The following is an 18,708-nucleotide window of genomic DNA, read 5'->3' as shown; positions in this document are numbered from 1 at the left end:
ACACTCAAATCCTCCTGGTGGTTGGGCCCTGAAATTCCGAAGTTGGAATTCCCAGGTACCCCACTTGTACAGGCCTACTAAATTCCCATAAAGTGCCCATGAGTTGCCCTAAGCCCCTGATCCTATCCTCATATTAAGTTCCATAAATGTAGGAAAATAAGAAGCTGCCATATACTGAGTCAGACCATTGGTCTATCTAGCTCAGTATTGTCTTCACAGACTGTCAGCAGCTTCTCCAAGGTTGCAGGCAGGAATCTCTCTCAACCCTATCTTGGAGAAGCCTGGGAGGGAACTTGAAACCTAGATGCTCTTCCCAGAGTGGCTCCATCCCCTGAGGGGAATATCCTCCAGTGCTCACACATCAAGTCTCCCATTCATATTCAACCAGGGCAGACCCTGCTTAGCTAAGGGGACAAGTCATGCTTGCTACCATAAGACCAGCTCTCCTCTAATTGCAGGGCACACAGCAACACAGTCAAAGAGCAAATTTCAAAAACGTATTTGCGGAAGGGCACATGGCAGAATATAAAAGGGGCAACACCCACAAGGATATCACATGCATCCTTTTAATATAAGCACAGGAAACAAATTATCCTGTCCTAACAGGGCCCCCTAAAGCTACATACGGCCACCTTTCCATCTGGATTTAGCCGCATGAGCTCTTCTGGCAAGAACTGTAAGCCAGTCACAGGATATGCATGTATCTGTATGCACCAACAGTTATTCACATGTTATGTTCAACACACGTATACAGTGGTCCCTCAACGTACGAAGTTAATCCGTTCCGAACGCACGTTCGTAGGTCGAAATTTTCGTAAGTCGAAAAGCGCACCACGGAGGTCTGAAACGTTTGTAAGTCGAGGGACCACTGTAAAAATTCTAACACATCTAAAAATTCGTAAGTCGAGGAAGCCGCATCTAAACCGGCAACGACTTCCGGTCATTTTTGTCGTTCGTAAGTCGAAAACTTCGGATGTCGAGTAGTTCCTAAGTCAAGGGACCACTGTAATTAGAGACTCTCCCTATCTGTATCCTGCCTTTCAGGGAGTCTGTACCTGGCTTCATTTTTTAAATGATCACATGTACAGTCATCCATTTAAAAAAACAACAACATACAAACATCTGTTTGCATGTACTTCATAATATCTGAACATAATATCTGAATATCTGAACTTGTCTTCCCTCAAGGGAGTGATGCTCCAAAAGGGTAGAAATTATAAATACTCATTTTTTAAAATGTGCCTATTAATCAGGCACAGAAAATATATCGCCACCCTCCCCGCAGGCCTGAAGTCTGCCGATCCCTGCCCCAACAGGACAGAAGACTATGTCAGGACACCTTAGGACGGAGGTATCAAATTGCGGCCCTCCAGCTGTTGTTGGCCTACAACTCCCATCATCCCTGGCTACTGGCCACTGTGACTGAGGATGATGGGAGTTGTGGGCCAGCAACGGATGGAGGGCCACAGTCTGAAACTCGTGCCTTACAAAGTGCCCCTTCCCATAAATGCTGCTTTCTCCTCTTAGTGCACAAAGTCTTATCAGATGGGTCTTTGTTCTGCAAACCTCCTCCATCTAAGCTCAGATTGGCAAGGACGTTGGGCAGGGCCTTTTCAGTGTTGGCACCCTCTTAAAGATATCCCCGGAAAAACATTGTCAGACCAGCTATGTTCTAAGTTTTAAAAGGATGGTGGACACCTTTGCTGAAGTGGCAAGCATTTGGGGGCAATGATGGATCTTGGATTTCTTCCTCTAAATGTTTTCCTGAAAAATCTTACAGCTGCTGCTAAGTTATGCTGTTTTAACATAGTTAAAGGCTGCACTCTTTATTCCCTTTATGCTATATGTATTGTGGTATCATGTTTTATTCTTTGTTTTTATAGATGTAAGGGCTGTGAAACCACAAGTATGGAAACATGGGTCCTGGTTCAAAGGGAAGGGAAGTTCATAGCTGAATGATAAAACACATACCCTCTGTCTTAGACCTGAGGAAAATAGTCTCATCCCAATTAACTTTGCATTCATTCATTCATTCATTCAGCATATTTGTACATCACCCCAAAATCATGTCTCTGGGTGGTTTACAACAAACATAAAACAAAACATTTTAAAACCACAGTACTAGGTAAAATGTTTGTGTGAATAATTGCATCTTAAGAGTCTTTTTAAAAGCTGTCAGAGACGGGGAAGCTCTTATTTAAGTAGAGAGTGCATTCGAAAGCCTCGGGGTGGCAACAGAGAAGACCTTGGGAGGCTTATCTTTTTCTGCTTCCTTATCTGCAGCACTTCTTCTCTCTGCTAATGTTCCCTTTCCTGTTCTAGATGGGCTAAATTTAAGACCTGGGCCAGGTCTGATGCTCCTGGTAGGATCTAAGCCCTGGTGGCGCAGTGGTAAAACTGCCGCCCTGTAACCAGAAGGTTGCAAGTTCGATCCTGACCAGGGGCTCAAGGTTGACTCAGCCTTCCATTCTTCCGAGGTCGGTAAAATGAGTACCCAGAATGTTGGGGGCAATATGCTAAATCATTGTAAACCGCTTAGAGAGCTCCGGCTATAGAGCGGTATATAAATGTAAGTGCTATTGCTATTGCTATTGCTATTGCTATTGCTACCAAGCCCAGAAAAGGGGCAATATTTGTTTAAGGTGTTATTTCCTGTCCTCCTGGCCCCAAAATAGAACCTCTGGGGTGGCAAACCACCATAGCAAAACCACTAGCAACAAGAACAGTATTAAAACTTGACACCCAGAGTTTCTTAAGTGTGAGTCTGTAGAGCTTGCTAGACTACAATTCCCATCATCCCCAGCTGTAGTGAATGATAGCCACTGTGGCTGGGGATGATGGGAATTGTAATCCAACAACATCTGGGGACACAAACTTGGGAACCAGAGTTGAACCCGTTATGGAGAGAGGGCATAGCTTAGTGGTAGAGTCTGCTAAAGGTCCAAGATCAATCCTCTAAATGGAGGCAGGGGAGATGCTAGTCTGAAATTGTGGAGATCTGCTGCCAGTCTGGATTTAGATGGTGATTTAGATGGTGCAGTGGTCTGACACTGCATGCAGCTTCATATCGTGAAGCAGACAATAGCACCAAAGAAAATTCAGCAGCGCCAAGATCACCAGCAGCAACTTTGACCATTGTGGCCAATGACCACCTAGACCACAGAATTTCAAAGCAAGCAAGCCCTAAGCATCTGGTTAGAGGGAGCAAGCAGAAATCCAAAGTCAAATCCAAGAAAGCAAACTCAACTGAGCAAGCAGGACAAGAGTACTGAGAGTTCCTAGCACTGATCAACCACAGAGATCAGTTCTCTGTGAAACTGAGATTAGAGGAGGGATCTCCCAAACAGGCATGTGTCCCTCCCCCCATCATTGCATCCTCCCTGCAAGCCCTGATAGAGCCCAGGCCAGGCTGAGCAGTCCTTCCCAGAGCATCACGTGATGCACCACTGCCCTTGGAGGTGGGGCTTCAGTGGAGGGAGTGAGCGTGAGCCCTGCAGCCCAAAGCAGTAGGAGCTTGTCTTTCAATGACTGAGGGAGAGGGCAATGTAGGCACAAGGATGCCTCTCTTTTGCCTCAGCCTGCTGCTTCTCTGGGGGGGTTGCTTAGGATGCCAGCATCCCATCTGTCGGTGCACGGAGAGGGCGGCATTCATCTGCCAGGAGAGCAAGGTGACCTACGTGCCCCAGGACATCCCCCAGAACTCCACTGAACTGTGAGTAAGGAAAGTTTAAAAAGGGGGGGGGGAATCTCCGCCAAGTTACAGGGCAGCTTTTGCTCTTGTCTCTCCTCATTTGGCAAGTCTGACAGACCACTTCTGGAGGGACCTGGACTTTGGGGGGTTTCTGACTCCTCCAGGACCACTGTCACTCTAGGGTCATTAATCTTTGGCATTTTGATATCGTTGAGGCAAGATAAGCGACCTTGTAAAAACTTTTACAGTAAGTTTCCCTTGGCAGCGAGAGTTTCCAAAGTGATTTATGGCATTAAACACCTGGCATTCTCTCCTAAAAGCTCTGCTTTTAACACTGCTGAAAAATCAAACCCAATAAGTGTGTCTGCTTAAAGAGGGGAACACTCGTCTGCAGCAAGGCAGTCTGGCAACAGTTTTATCTGGAGAGCTGTACTTTCTCTGCAGAGGAAGTCTTGAGGTCCACTCCCCCCACCTCCATAGCAAGGAGCTGGTGGTCTGCATGTATGACAAGGTGCTTTGTGGAGTTTCCCAAAAGCTGGAGGACAAGCATACAGCTCTTATGGAGTGAAACAGCACGTGAACAGTGAATGAGAATAAATACAAAGAGCACACACAGTGTTGGATTTCTCAACAAGAAGACAGTTTCTTAAAGTTCTCATTTATTTCTCACAAGTTGACAGAGCCAGTGTTCTTTATCAGATGTTTTGCGGTTCTGTAATGCTAAGGTCACTACCAATATTTAACTGTGAACTCACTGAAATAAGATGAGGGTTCTCTCCCCCTCCCCCCGCCTTAAAAGCAAATGGTTACATAGGAAGCTGCCATATACTGAGTCAGACCATTGGTCTATCTAGCTCAGTATTGTCTTCACAGACTGGCAGCAGCGTCTCCAAGGTTGCAGGCAGGAATCTCTGTCAGCCTTACCTTGGAGATGCCAGGGAGGGAACTTGGGACCTAGATGCTCTTCCCAGAGCGGCTTCATCCCCTCAGGGGAATGTCTTACAGTGCTCACATGTGGTCTCTCATTCAAATGCAACCAGGGCAGACCCTGCCTAGCTAGGGGGGTACAAGTCATGCTTCCTACAACAAGACCAGCAATCCTCAGCAGTAGAGCAGATGCTTAACACTTGCGGAAGATCCCTGGTTCAGTTCCTGCTGTCTCCAAAGAGGGCTAGGGAACTGTCCGACTCTTGTCTGAAACCCTGATGAGCAACTGCTGCTGGTGCTGCCAGTGGCTGTCATCCAGACCAACACTGCACCAGGGCAACAGACAAAGATGAAGCCATGCAATACAAAAAACAAAACCCCACCCCCCCCAAAAAAACCAGTCACATAACTGAGCAGATGCTCCAGCAAAAGCAAGGTGCATAAGCAAGTTGCTTAGTCTCATGTACTCTTGGTCCACTTGCACTCAAAGATAGCAGGTAGCTTTGCACCATTCCCTGCAACTTACCTGGACTCGGGAAGAGGTCTCGCAGCAGGAGGCGTGCCCCAGGTGGCATAAGCACACCCTGTTGCACCAGCACAACACTCGGCTGGAATGCAAGCTCCCACCTCTGTGGAACAAGCCAACACAACATCTTTGCATGAGTACAATATGTCTGCATGAGTGCCGCATTAGTCTGGATATCAGCCATCAGTGTAGATCAGGGATTCTCAACACTGGGTTCCCAGATGTTATTAGACTTCAACTCCCATAATCCCCAGCCCCAGTGGCCTTTGGTTGGGAATTATGGGAGTTGAAGTCCAATAACATCTGGGGACCCAACGCTGAGAATCCTTGGTGTAGATTGTACTGATCTAGAAGAGCCAGTGGTCTGGCTCAGAATAAGGCAGCTTCATATGGTTCAGTTGCAGCTTCTCATCCTGCCTACCAAAGACACATAATAAGGGTATGGTGCCATATATGTAACCAGCCAGCTAATGGCTCAGCAGGGAAATGACTTGACTAGCAACCCAGAGGTTGCTGGTCCAAATCCCCGCTGGTATGGTTCCCAGACTAGGGATGTGCGAAACATTTCGGATACAAAACATTTTGTATCCAAAACAGCCTGTTTCGGGTGTTTTGTAGACAAAACAAAACACCCATTTTCCAGATCCAAAAGTTTTGTATAAAAAACAAAACGTCCCTGTTTCGGCTACAAAACGTTTTGTTTCGGACCTCCATTATGTAGTGATCTCTGAGTCAGTCTCCATTTTGTGTTTGACATCTCTTTGAATTTCCCACCCTTCCAGCCTTCTGATCGGTGACCTAAATCATGGGCTGACCTGCTGACAATTCCCTCCTTAATCCCCATTGGCTCTTTTGCTTCTTGCCACTCTTTACTGACCCCACATTGGCCAGGGGAAGGGTTGCTAACCCATGGGGTGCTGGGTTCTGTTGTTTCTATGGTGTTCTGAGTGTAGATTCTCTGGTAGCATATGAGAGTGGATTCTTTTTTTTCACTGAAAATCTCGTATGCTACCAGAGAATCTACAATGAACACCTCAGAAACACAAAACCCAGTACCCCAAGGGCTTGTGGGTATGGAGGTGGTTGGCACCCTATGTGCACTATACAACCCCTCACTCTGGGCAACCCCAGTGCCCCCCAAGTGGAATTATGGGGCTGCTGAAACCTCCATTATTCCCTATGGGAGAAATCTTAAAAGACACGTAAACTTCAACAATTCACAAAAGATCAGCCCTTTGCCCAATGGAGAGGAGAACTGGTCTTGTGGTTGAGCATTACTTGTCTCCATAGCTAAGCAGGATCTGTCCTGGTTGCATATGAATGGGAGACTTGATGTGTGAGCACTGCAAGATATTCCCCTCAGGGGATGAAGCCGCTCTGGGAAGAGCAGAAGGTTTCAAGTTCCCTCCCTGGCTTCTCCAAGATAAGGCTGAGAGAGATTCCTGCCTGCAACCTTGGAGAAGCCGCTGCCAGTCTGTGAAGACAATACTGAGCTAGATAGACCAATGGTCTGACTCAGTATATGGCAGTTTCCTATGTTCCTAATTCTTTTGAGATAATTCTGGAAGTTTCCTTGCTCCTATTGGGCACTACCACCCACCACACTCCGCTCTGGGTCATCCCTTTCCCCTTGATTTGAAGCGATACATTTGCTGGAATCCCCATTATTCCCTATGGGGAAATTCTTAAAGATGTATAAACTTTAAAAATTCACAAAAAAATCAGCCCTTTGCCTAATTCCTTTGAAATTTGGGTGGTAGCTTCCACCCATTGGACACTACCACCACCCACTCTTTTTGCCCTGGGACCCTTTTTAAAATTCCAAATCGATTCAGATTCAGAAAATTCGGCTACAAAACAAAACATGGCTGATTCGGATTCAGAGAATTTGGGTACAAAACAAAACAGGGGTGTTTCGATTCGGATACAAATCGAAACAAGAAAATTCCAAAATGCACACCCCTAACCCAGACTATGGGAAACACCTATATCAGGCAGCAGCGATACAGGAAGATGCTGAAAGGCATCATCTCAGACTGCGTGGGAGATGGCAGTGATAAACTCCTCCTGGATTCTACCAAAGACATCCACGGGGCTCGACGGCACAACTTTACCTTTACCATATTTTTGAGTGTCTCAAAGGAGTTGACACCATCTTCCTCCTCCCAAAGCAGGTTTCCTAATTGACAACAACCTAGGAATACCTGCATTAAGGCTAACTTCAAAAGTCAGGGTATTACAACAACAACAACAAATATTTCTATACTGCTTTTCAACAAAAGCTTCCAAAGTGGTTTATGTAGAGAAATAATAAATAAAATAAAATAAATAAGATGGATCCCTGTCCCCAAAGGGCTCACACTTTTAAAAGAACCAGAAGATTGATGCCAGCAACAGTCACTGGAGGTACTGTGCTGGGGGTGGATAGGGCCAGTTAGGGTTAGAGTATTACCAGATTTCCAGTATTACTAGACTGTGGATTCTTTCTAACAGACCAACATGGCTACTTACTTTTTAATGTACTAATAGGCCACATAACTGAAGTGTAAATGCAAAAAACTCTGCCCCATGCCAGTTTAATCTTAGCGGGGTGGAAAGTTACCAAGGTCTTTACAAGGACTAGCAGCAAAGAGAATTTTCAACCGCAAACCCAACAGAAGAAAACCTAGATAATGTCGAACGTACACAAGATATTTTAAAAGAATGAAATAACAAAATTCGGCTACATTGATCAGATGTAATTTGACAAACTTGCATCTTTTCACGTAAGTAAGGCTGACGTATATGAAAAGTTAAAGGTGGTATGTTTGAAAGAGACACTGGTTCCTGGGGTGCACGTATTCATTTATTTAGCCTTGCTGTCACTTCCAGTCAAACGGGTTTTGCAGGTTTTTGAAGCACTACAAGCCTCATCCCCGCAAAGCCTGTGAATAGAGACAGTACTGGGATGAGTGTGCACACCATGGGACATGGTTCCTCTATCATGTCCAGGGGGCAGCTCATCCACGAGGCAAGGTGAAGTGTCAGCCTCAGATGGCTAATGCACCATGGAGTGGCAGGTGTCACCCCCCTCCTCACTTTGCATGTCACTCGCCTACTGCTGCTGCTGTGTGGCGGGTTGTATTTACGGGATGTGTTTTGTGTGGGTTCTATGTGTTACTTATACGTGCTTAATTGTTATTCTCAAGAAAAGAGTATAACCAGTTGTTGTAAGTCTGTGCCGAAGGATGATTGGCAGCAGGGCTGGAGAGACCCCTACAGTCGGGATTAGGAAACCCTGCCTGGAATGCAGGAGGAGGGGAACAGTTAGAGCTGGAGAGACAGTTAAAGCTTGGTGTAGTGGTTAAAGTGCTGGACTAGGACTGGGGAGTCCCGAGTTCAAATCCCCGTTCAGCCATGATACTTGCTCGGTGACTCTGGGCCAGTCACTTTTCTCTCAGCCTAACCTACTTCACAGGGTTGTTGTGAGGAGAAACTTGACTATGTATGTAATTAATTTTTTGTGAATTTTTAAAGTACATTTTAAGTAATGAATTATGCTCCATCCCTGGGCTCCTTGGAGGAAGAGCGGGATATAAAATGTAATAAAATAAAATAAATAAAAATAAAGTCAGGTTATGACCGTTGTTCTGCAAGTGAAGAGGGGAGAAGGTACACTATAGTTTGAGGAGTTAGAGTTTCTGAACAAGGTTAGCTGGTGTGAAAAGCCAGGTTCCGGTTAGGGGAAACTCCAACAGACCTCAGGAGAACTTAAGAACAGCCCTGCTAGATCAGGCCCAAGGCCCATCTAATCCAGCATCCTGTTTCACACAGTGGTCCACCAGATGCCACTGGAAGCCTACAGGCAGGAGCTGAGGGCATGCCCTCCCTCCTGCTGTTACTCCCCTGCAACTGGTACTCAGAGGCACCCTGCCTCTGAGGCTGGAGGTGGCCTATAGCCCTCCGAGAAGTAGCCATTGATAGTCCTCTCCTCCAGGAAGTTATCCAAGCCCCTCTCAAAGCCATCCAGGTTGTTGTGCAGTAACTCTGAAGCAAGCAAGATACCTGAACCCCCACAAGATACCTGCAGATAAAGTGTGTCATCATTTATGTAAGCTGTATCATCTTCTTGTAACCACTACACTTTTGAACCATGTATGTATGTATATGTGTATGTATGTATGTATTTTTTTAGATTTGTATACTGCCCCAAATGTTCGCCTCTGGGCTGTTTACAAATTTGAACTTGAAACCAATACACTTCTGAACTTCTTGAATTTGTAACCACCATGCTGAAAGAACTATTGTTGAATTAAGAAAACCTGTTGTTTGTTTTATCACTTTCATTTATTTCCTCCTCCACACCACCAAAAGAGGGGCCCTTCCCCATGCTACTGCAGAGCAAAGAGCGGGGGAAAGAAGCGGCAATTTCAGATACAGTCGATAGATCTGAAGGGTAGCAGCAAAATGGTACCATGAGGTAGAGTGGACCCATACATTCTGCCCTTCAGCCTCACCTCTGATGCTGCCCTGGCCTGCCACCATGTCCCCAGTTCTGGCCCTCCCCCATGGCTCTGCCTGCGAGGTCAGAGATTAGAGCTGAGGCCATCACTGGTCCCCCTCACCTTCCAGGCACATGCATTTTTGCTGGCCCCTGTGTCTTGCTGCAGGCTTTCTCCGGCACCAAAAGCTGACAAGTTTGGTGCTGGAAGGGAGACCATGGTACCAGCAAGACCCAGAGGCAGGCAAAACTGGAGGCAGCGCTACTTGCTCACTGCCTGATCAGAGATGACAGTTTGCAATTTGTCTGGACCGGCATGAGTCAGCCCACCCCCTCTGATCATGCCACCATCAAGTCTCTAGAAATCTGTTCTTTCCACCCTGACTCGCTCAGCCCTTGAGAGTCTGGGATAAAATGTTCATTTTTACAGTTCAGGCTGTTCTTGCAGATCTTGTCTGTCAGTTTCTTCGTGGTGGGCAGTCCCTCATTGAGTTTAAAAGGAATAGTTGGCAGTTCAGAAGTTCAGCATCTGGATCTCTGTAATGAATTATGCTCCATCACTGACATTATTTGTCAGAATACAAGATTACTTTGAAATACAGAGCCTCCAAGAGCATCTCTTGAACCTTTAATTTATTTGCTTGTTGGGTTTGTATTATCCAACCTTAGACCTGTGTAGTCACACAGCCCTCTCCTTCCTTTCTCAAGTGTTTTAGTACCCAGGTGAGTGCTACCAGAAAGCTCTTCCCAATAGTGTCGCTCCACGTGGAAGTGATGATGCCTAAACTGTCTGTGTCCATGGGCTGTAGAAATATTTACAATGGAACATAGGAAGCAGCCTTATATTCAGAGGTGCTCTTACCCCCAGACCTTGGGGCCCTGCTCTGTGGCCTCCGAGGTCCGGGGGGCCTCCACATGTCCAGGGGGGGCTCCTGCCACCACCCGGCACCATCTCGCCACTGCTCCACCTCGCTGAACCACTGATCTTTCTCCCATAATTTTAGCCACCTTGTGCATGGCCAGGGGGTGGAGGAGAGACAAGCAGGCCTCCATAGCAGCAGAGGCAGGCAGAGTGGCTGCTGGGCCTGTCCATCCGGCCCAGCGGCCCTTGAGAACTGCGAGGCACTCCAGCATCATGCCTGCACAGTTGGAACAGATCATCGCAAGCCCTTGCAGTCTCAAAGGCCGCTGGACCGGATGGACAAGCCCAGCGGCCGCTCCGCCCACCACCCCACTGCCACAGGGGGAGGAGGTAGGGAGACCTGCTTGGCTCACCCCACCCCCACCCCGGTCATGCACATGGTGATTAAAATTATGGGGGAAAAATTGGCAGTTCGGTGTGGCAAGGCCACAGCAGCAGGTTCTTTTTTATGGAGGTGGGCTCGTGATGGGGGGGGGCTCATGGAGGGAATGGTCCAGGCAACAAAATTACCTAGGTGTGCCACTGCTTATACTGAGTCAGACCATTGGTCCATCTAGCTCAGTATTGTCTTCCCAGACTGGCAGCGGCTTCTCCAAGATTGCAGGCAGGAGTCTCTCTCAGCCCTATCTTGGGGATGCCAGGGAGGGAACCGGGACCCTTCTGCATGCAAGCATGCAAGTGCTCTTCCCAGAGTGCCCCCATTCCCTAAAGGGAATATCTTACAGGGCTCGCATGTAGTCTCCCATTCAAATGTGAACCAGGGCAAACCCTGCTTAGCAAAGGGGACAATTCATGTTTGCTACCACAAAACCAGATCTCCTCCCATTTAAGTGCTATTGTTTCTATTGGTCCTTATGCGGAAGTGATGCTTCTTTCATGACATGTAGAGCTTCTTTCGGAACATGTGGAGGTGGCAGCATTTGAACTTGAGCTTTTAAGGTGTGTTTTTTTTTAAAAAAAATGATATACAGGTAACAGCAGCACTCCTGGTTTTCCCTGTGCTATGTTTCTCCTTGGGCAAGCTGTAACATCTCTTTTTTAGCACCCATGGCTACCTGACAACCGTGCTTCTGAAGAGCTCCATGCTGCTCCATATATTAGTGTGTGAGGGGGGAATTTCAGTGACCACCCCTTCCCCTGGAAGCCCTGTGTGTTACTCAAAAAATATGTCCTTCAGGGCTATACAACCCTCAAGGGCATATTTCTGGGTGGAACAGAAGGATTCCTGTGGAAGGGAAGGCTGTCGAAATTTGCCCCTGTGGCAGGTGAAAACCACACGTTTGCTATAAGGTATCTTAGAAGTGGTTATAGAAAACCCAGACAATGCTAAGACTGAACAAGTTTTCTTTACCTTACAGTAGAAATTGTAAGGTTTACAACAGTTGTTGCATGCTGGTTTCCAGATGGTTTTGCAACATGATGACTTTTCTCCCTTCTACTCTGTCCCTTCTCTCTCTTTCTTCTCCCACCACCTTACCTGCCTCCTCCCAACATTCTGCCCCCTTGACAACAGTTGCGTAGCAACCATTGTCTGGGCTCACCCTCTGACATTAGCCACACACCCACCACTGAGCCAGCTGTGGAGCTGCATTATTTTATTTTATATTTATTTTATATTTATTTATTTATTTGATTGATATTGATTGATTGATTGATTGATTGATTGATATACCTCCTGTCCAAAAATGGCTCATTGGTGGTAGTAGTAGTTGTTTTTTCTCTCCAGATGCACCAATGCTACTCCCGTTGCTGTGGTGCTTTCTTAGTCATCATGTCCGCCCTTGTTTCCTTTATTTTGTCTAGCTTCTGTTTCTTCATGATTCTAATATTATGATGAATCATCTAAGCTGCATGCCCACAAGCATTAAGCTTGTATTAAATGTCTCTCTTCCTGACTGTAAATCTTATGCATAGCATACCTATATTATTTTCTTGGGGTTATCAGAGATCCCTCTGATGCATTTCTGTGGTCTTATTGAAACATTTTCCCTCAGATATTCTGCCTGAGGAAGTACCCACACATTCAACATTTTGCTCCAAGCAAAACTGGGTTAAATTTAGAGAGGCACAGAATTTACCCATCCTCTCTTGATGAAATGTCACTAGTACTTGAATAAAATCTCCTGGCCTTCCACAGAAACCCTTTAGGCCTTTCTCCTGAAGAAGATCCCCCAAATTTGCTTTTAATTTCTCTTTAAGCTAAATTTTGGTGTCATTTTAATATAAGTTTTCCTCATCTGTTCCTCTCATCTGTTCCTAAGTGAAACTAATCACTCAACAATCCCAAATTGGAATAAAGGCAGATGGGAAAGAGACCGAATGCCCATTAATCAAGCCCTAATAGGCAGAGAACCTATATTTAGCAAAAAAAACCCAAACACAAACAAACCACTTTTTGTGGGTATTTATAATTGCCAGTATGCTGCCTTTTGAATAGCCGAGAGCAATATGAAAAGGCATGACACACCCACTATGTTCAGGAGAAACTTTAGTCTAGGGATGTGCCCGAACCGGTCCGGAGGCCATTTTAGAGGCCTCCAAACCAGTTCAAAGGTGGCCCGGTCCTGTGGTATGGCACCGGATGGGGGTCTCACTTTAAGGGCAGGGGGGTTGTACTTATCCCTCCCACCACTTTCCGCCTCCAGCGCTCTGTTTTTCTACAAAGTTTTGGGAGCAGCAGCATTCCTCCCTGCCCCCCCTGCCCCCGTCGTTTGCTGGAAATAGCGGAAGTACTCACCGTGCATGCACCTGCTGCCGCACATGCGTCCACCATGCACACCACACATTGCGTGAGTGACGTGCGCATGCAACGTGCACAGCAGATGCACACATGGCGGCAGGCGCATAAGCGACGGGTACTTCCGCTATTTCCAGCAAACGACGGGGGCAGGGGTGGCAGGGAGGAATGCTACCGCCCCAAAACTTTGTAGAAAAACGGAGCACCGGAGGGAGAAAAGTGGCGGGAGGGGTAAATACAACCCCCACCTCCGCGGTTCTGTGCACATCCCTATTTCAGTCTCCCTACTTTATGGACCAAATAATCTTGCTATACTATCGCCTTCTAACAAAAATGCATAGTCACTTAAGTCTAACACAATTGCTTTGTGTCTAGAACAGAATGGATTTAAGGTGGCAGGACTGCTTAGCTGGGGTCGGCCATCGCAAGAGCATCCTTGGTCACAGCGCACCAGACCCCAGGATCCTTTGCCTTCCCTCATATACATATGCCCTCCTAGTCATCATATTTCCTCGTATACATATTCCCCAGAATGACAGGAAAATAGTGCCCCTCGGAATCCTCATTGCCAGCAATTGTGCTTATGAGAGACTGTTTTGGCGCGGGGCTCTTACGAGGGCAGCAGTGCAACTGCTGTCAGAAGAAGGGCTTGCATGCTATGTAAAGGGATTCAAATGCCCTTTCCCTGCCGAGGGCTGGCGGTCCATTCTGAAAAGGCACGATCATGCTCGGCACGCCCCTTTGAAGATTGTGGCCAAGGGCTGCCAGCCGGCAGATGTTCTGACGTTTTGCCCAGTCTGGCAACACAAGTGCTACTGAACTGGCTGGGATGCAGCCTCACCGGACAAGGAAGAGAGAGGGGCTCCCCTGCCCTGAAACCGGATGTTGCTGGGCTGCGGTTGGACAAACGTATGCTATGAGATTCGTGGTTACAAAAATTAACCGTGGGTTCAGCAAACTCTGGTTTCATGTTACATGCGAATGCGACCTTATATTCTCATATTCTTACATAAATCTTCTCCCCCCTTCCTCTATGTATTATTCATTAGAATAACCATGTCACAGTGTTTAGATCTAAAGAAAGAATAACTTATTCCAACAGACAACTAACCCGTCATAAATCTCTTACTATTAAATAATGTTTGAAGCATCAAAGATTTCTGTCATGAATAGATAGTGGGGACGGTGGTGTGTAAAGAAAAGGGCATAAATAAATCAAACCCATTCAGTGCAAAGACTTTGGGCAAACAGTGACTATGAATGGAAAGGCAAGTGAGGTTTTAAATAAATGTGTGAGTCAGAGGAGCTGGCCAGTTACAGTTGGGATGGTCTGTACTGCAGGTGGATATCAGTCTTGATGCTTCTCTGGTTTTTTAAAGATTTGATTTGCTTGTTTGTTTTAGTTATTTGAACCCTTTCAAATATTTGTTCTATGGCTCTTTAAGTAGACACCCAATGGTCTTGGAAAGATGGTGTCAAGAGCTACTTTCTTAGGAATTTCTTGGGAAATGATGGGCATTGTTAACCTCTTGTAATGACCATAAGAAGGCAGCTTCGTCCCCGTCCCCTCCGCAAATGGATATGATCCAGCCAGAATTAAGCACTTGTTAAGTCCTGTTGACTAGAGTGGGAGAGCTCTAAGCATGTGCTAAGTTCTCTTCTGCTGAAATCTACAGGATTTCAATAGGATTTCATTTAAAAACCACAAACATGTTTAGGATTGGGCCCTTGAGTACTTTGAATTTTAACCTGATTGCACTTCATGTTTGCACATTTAACAATTTTTCTCATATATTAGACAATTTGAGGCAATATGGGCAATTTGGTTGAAAAGCAGTGTATAAATATTTGTTGTATTCATATTCATATTATGCCTAGAGTGGCTGTTTTGTGCTCGTGGCAATGTGATTGTCTGACTTACTTGTCATGCTTCGAACCTGTAGTTTGTACTTGATTACAAAGCTTACTAAGGCACATTGCAGTCCTGGGAAGGGGATGGTGTTGTAGCTCAGTGGTAGGGATGTGCAAAACATTTCGGGCACAGAATGATCTGTGCCCAAAACGACCAATTTCGGGTGATTCGGAGCCAAACTGAATCACCCATGATGAGACCTGATAATTTTCGGACCCGAAACAAATCACCCGTTTCGGGTCTGAATTTTTCGGGTGTTTTGGGTCTCCTTTTTGTGCCCTAGAAAAGTGCCAGCCTTGTCTTCTTCTTCCCCCTCCGTTTTCAGTTTGACGTCTCTTTGAATTTCCCGCCTTTTTGCCTCCATTGATTTCAATGCAGAAATTGCTTTCCTTTTACTTTAATTGCAAAGGTCCTGGGGCCAAAATAGTGGGGTGGGGTGGTAGTGCCTAATGGGTGGAGGTTACCACCCCAATTACAGAAGGATTGGGCAAAGGGCTGATTTTTGGTGAATTTCTGAAGTTTTAGTGTCTTTGGGGCAGATAGGGGGCATAACGTGGGATCTGGGCCAAAAGAGTGGGGTGGGGTGGTATTGCCTAATGGGTGGAGGCTACCACCCCAATTGCAGAGTGATTGGGCAGAGGGCTGATTTTGGGTGAATTTCTTAATTTTTACGCGTCTTTAAGGTTTTCCCCTATTAAGTATAATGGAGGATGTATCGCTTCACGTCGGGGGGGAAGGGGTGGCCTAGAGCGGTGTGGGGTTGGTGGTAGTGCTGGGTAGGGGAAAGGAAGCTACCTGAATTTTTTCAAAGGATTTGGGCAGAGGGCTGATTTTTGGTTAATTGTTGAAGTTTACGCATCTTTAAGGTTTTTCCTCATAAGTTATAATAGAATGGAGCTTTCAGCAGCCCCATAAGTGCACTTGGGGGGTGCTGGGGTGGCCCCGAGTGAGTGGTGGTATAGTGCACATAGGGTGCCAACCACCCCTATGGGTTTCTAACCCATGGCATCCAGGGTTCTGTTGTTTATGAGGTATTCTGAGTGTGGATTCTATGATAGCAAATGAGATTTTCAATGACACCCCATGAATCCACTCTAATTTGCTATCATAGAATCTAAACCTTAAAGACATGAACTTCAACAATTAACCAAAAATCAGCCTTCTGCCCAAATCCTTTGAAAAAAATCAGGTAGCTTCCTTGTCCCTACCCGGCACTACCACCAATCCCACACCGCTCTAGGCCACCCCTTTCCCCCCGACGTGAAGCGATACACCCCCCATTCTACCTAATGGGGGAAAACCTTAAAAACGCGTAAACTTCAGAAATTCACCAAAAATCAGCCCTCTGCCCAATCACTCTGCAATTGGGGTGGTAGCCTCCACACATTAGGCACTACCACCCCACCCCACTCTTCTGGCCCAGATCCCACTTTCTGCCCCCGATCTGCCCCAAAGACACTAAAACTTCAAAAAATCACCAAAGATCAGCCCTTTGCCCAATCCCCCTGAAATTTGGGTGGTAGCCTCCACCCATTGGGCACTACCACCCCACCCCACTCTTTTGGCCCAGGACCCATTTTTCTTACCCGAATCGATTCGGATTCAGATTCAGATTCGGGTAAATCCGAATCTGAACCCAATTGGGGGTGATTCGGGTGAGCAAAATTCGGGCATACCACAGAACAGGGGTGTTTCGGTTCGGGTCCGAACCGAAACACCGAAAATACCGAATTGCACACCCCTACTCAGTGGTAGAGCGTCTGCTCTGCATGCAGAAGGTCTCAGGTTCAATCCCTACCATCTCCAATCATGGGAAGTGGAAAGACTCCTGTCTGAAAATCTGGAGAGCTACTTCTAGTCAGCATAGAAAGTGAGGTCATTCACACAGTCAGAAACTGTGTTTGGGAGCTGTGTGTGCTCCCAATTTTCTATTGTGTGGAAGCAAGGTAAGAGGAAAACAATCACTTCTACCCAGGTTTTTCTCTTACCTTGCTTCCATACAACTGAAAATTGGGAGCACACACAGCTCCCAAACCCAGGCAGTTTTTGATTGTGTGAATGACCTCAGTGAGTAGCCCAGGGTCACCCAGTGAATTTCATGAATGGAAATTTGAACTTGGGACTCCCCAGGCCTAGTCCAACACTCTAAGATCACCCCGTGCACCACACCCTCTTTCAAATGTTGATGATGATGAGGGGGAGCAAATGTGGTATCTATTTTGTTTACATTTGTTGTTTATGCTTTGTTCAAATCTTACACTATTAAGATGGACTCAAAGCATTGCTTTCTTTAAGAAGATATCTTGGTAAAGATTACAGGCATTGCCTGTCCTCATTAGTTTGAAGAAGTCTTACCAATTTTGTAATCAATCAGGGTTGTGGAAGATTGTAAATACTTTCTGTCTAATAACTATTGAGTCAAAGATGATGAGAAACCTAAGCAAGAAGTTTGAATAGATGACCTTTGATGACGTCTGATGTTAAGGGATTTGCTTGCCTAACTTTACGGTAGAGAAAGTTATAAAAATTTTGCTTTCATTGATGGCACACCCTTAGAATGGATTATGCACTGCAAGATCTAAATTTGTCATCCATAAATGTTTGCAAGCACTTTTGTTCAATCTTTTTTGCCTTCTTTTCTTGAAAACAGTATACACAGAGATGGGTAATTTTGGTTTAAATAAATTCCATGCAAGTCTGATTCAACAACACATACCTTCTTTTATAGCCCTTTGCCAGCCTTGCCAAAATATTCCAAATATTCACGGAAAAGGCTACAAATTGAGCAAATGTATGCAACTTTGAACATGGAACATTTTGTAAATTTACTCACTGGTAAAAGCTCCAGTCTTCTGCTTAAAATTGCTCTTGGGTGGCACCTGGCAAGAAGATTTTCTTGTGGAAATATCTTCCAGTTACCACTTCAAACAGCATGTTGTTGAGGGATCAACTCCTATGAAGATCCATGCAGGGGATTCAGAATCTGTTTTACAAAGTTCACAGCTAGGGTCCTAATTAGAGTTGCCACCCAGAATGGGGTACAGATTACAGCAGTTGTATGTCCTAGGATGTATTTTATTTTGTTTTGTTTTTATTTAAAATATTTCTATACCACCCAAAACTTGCATCTCTGGGCGGTTGTTTCCTCGGAAAAACAGTCATGCTCAAAATGAAATGTAACAGATATATTGTTCCTTCTTTTCTATGACTGTCCAATGTGGTTTCAGTCAGGGCCCACTCCAGGTTTTAGGGGCAAATTGCTCCATGGACTCCCTCTAATCTGAGGGGCACTCTGTCACAATATCTATGAGTACAGAGATGGTCTCGGGGATCAGCAATGGACCCTTGGCAGTGGCTTATCTCTGATGCCAGTCCTGGTTTCAATCACTGTGTGGCTAGCAGTGAGGTGTGGAAAGTAGCACCAATAGGAAACAAATCTGGATTCGTTGTTGTTGTTGTTGTTGTTGTTACATTTATATCCCGCTCTTCCTCCAAGGAGCCCAGAGCGGTGTA

At 45.8% G+C, this 18,708-nt stretch overlaps 1 protein-coding gene across 4 annotated transcripts in view; it reads left to right on the top strand.

Annotated features, from left to right (window-relative positions):
* Positions 1-3,484: 3,484 nt before the first annotated feature.
* The window catches only part of FSHR (follicle stimulating hormone receptor), a 147,063-nt gene continuing 131,839 nt past the window's right edge, over positions 3,485-18,708 (top strand). For all 4 annotated transcript variants that reach the window (XR_008305832.1, XM_053244239.1, XM_053244248.1 and 1 more), the window contains exon 1: positions 3,485-3,712. Coding sequence is in view for 3 of the 4 variants with exons in the window: in XM_053244239.1 (XP_053100214.1) it covers positions 3,525-3,712 (188 nt within the window). In the remaining variant the exon portion in view is untranslated. The remainder of the gene's footprint in view (positions 3,713-18,708) is intronic.

Source organism: Hemicordylus capensis, chromosome 1 (assembly GCF_027244095.1).
Source record: "Hemicordylus capensis ecotype Gifberg chromosome 1, rHemCap1.1.pri, whole genome shotgun sequence".
In the NCBI taxonomy this organism is placed as follows: Eukaryota; Metazoa; Chordata; class Lepidosauria; order Squamata; family Cordylidae; genus Hemicordylus; species Hemicordylus capensis.
This window is presented reverse-complemented; position numbering and strand designations above follow the sequence as displayed.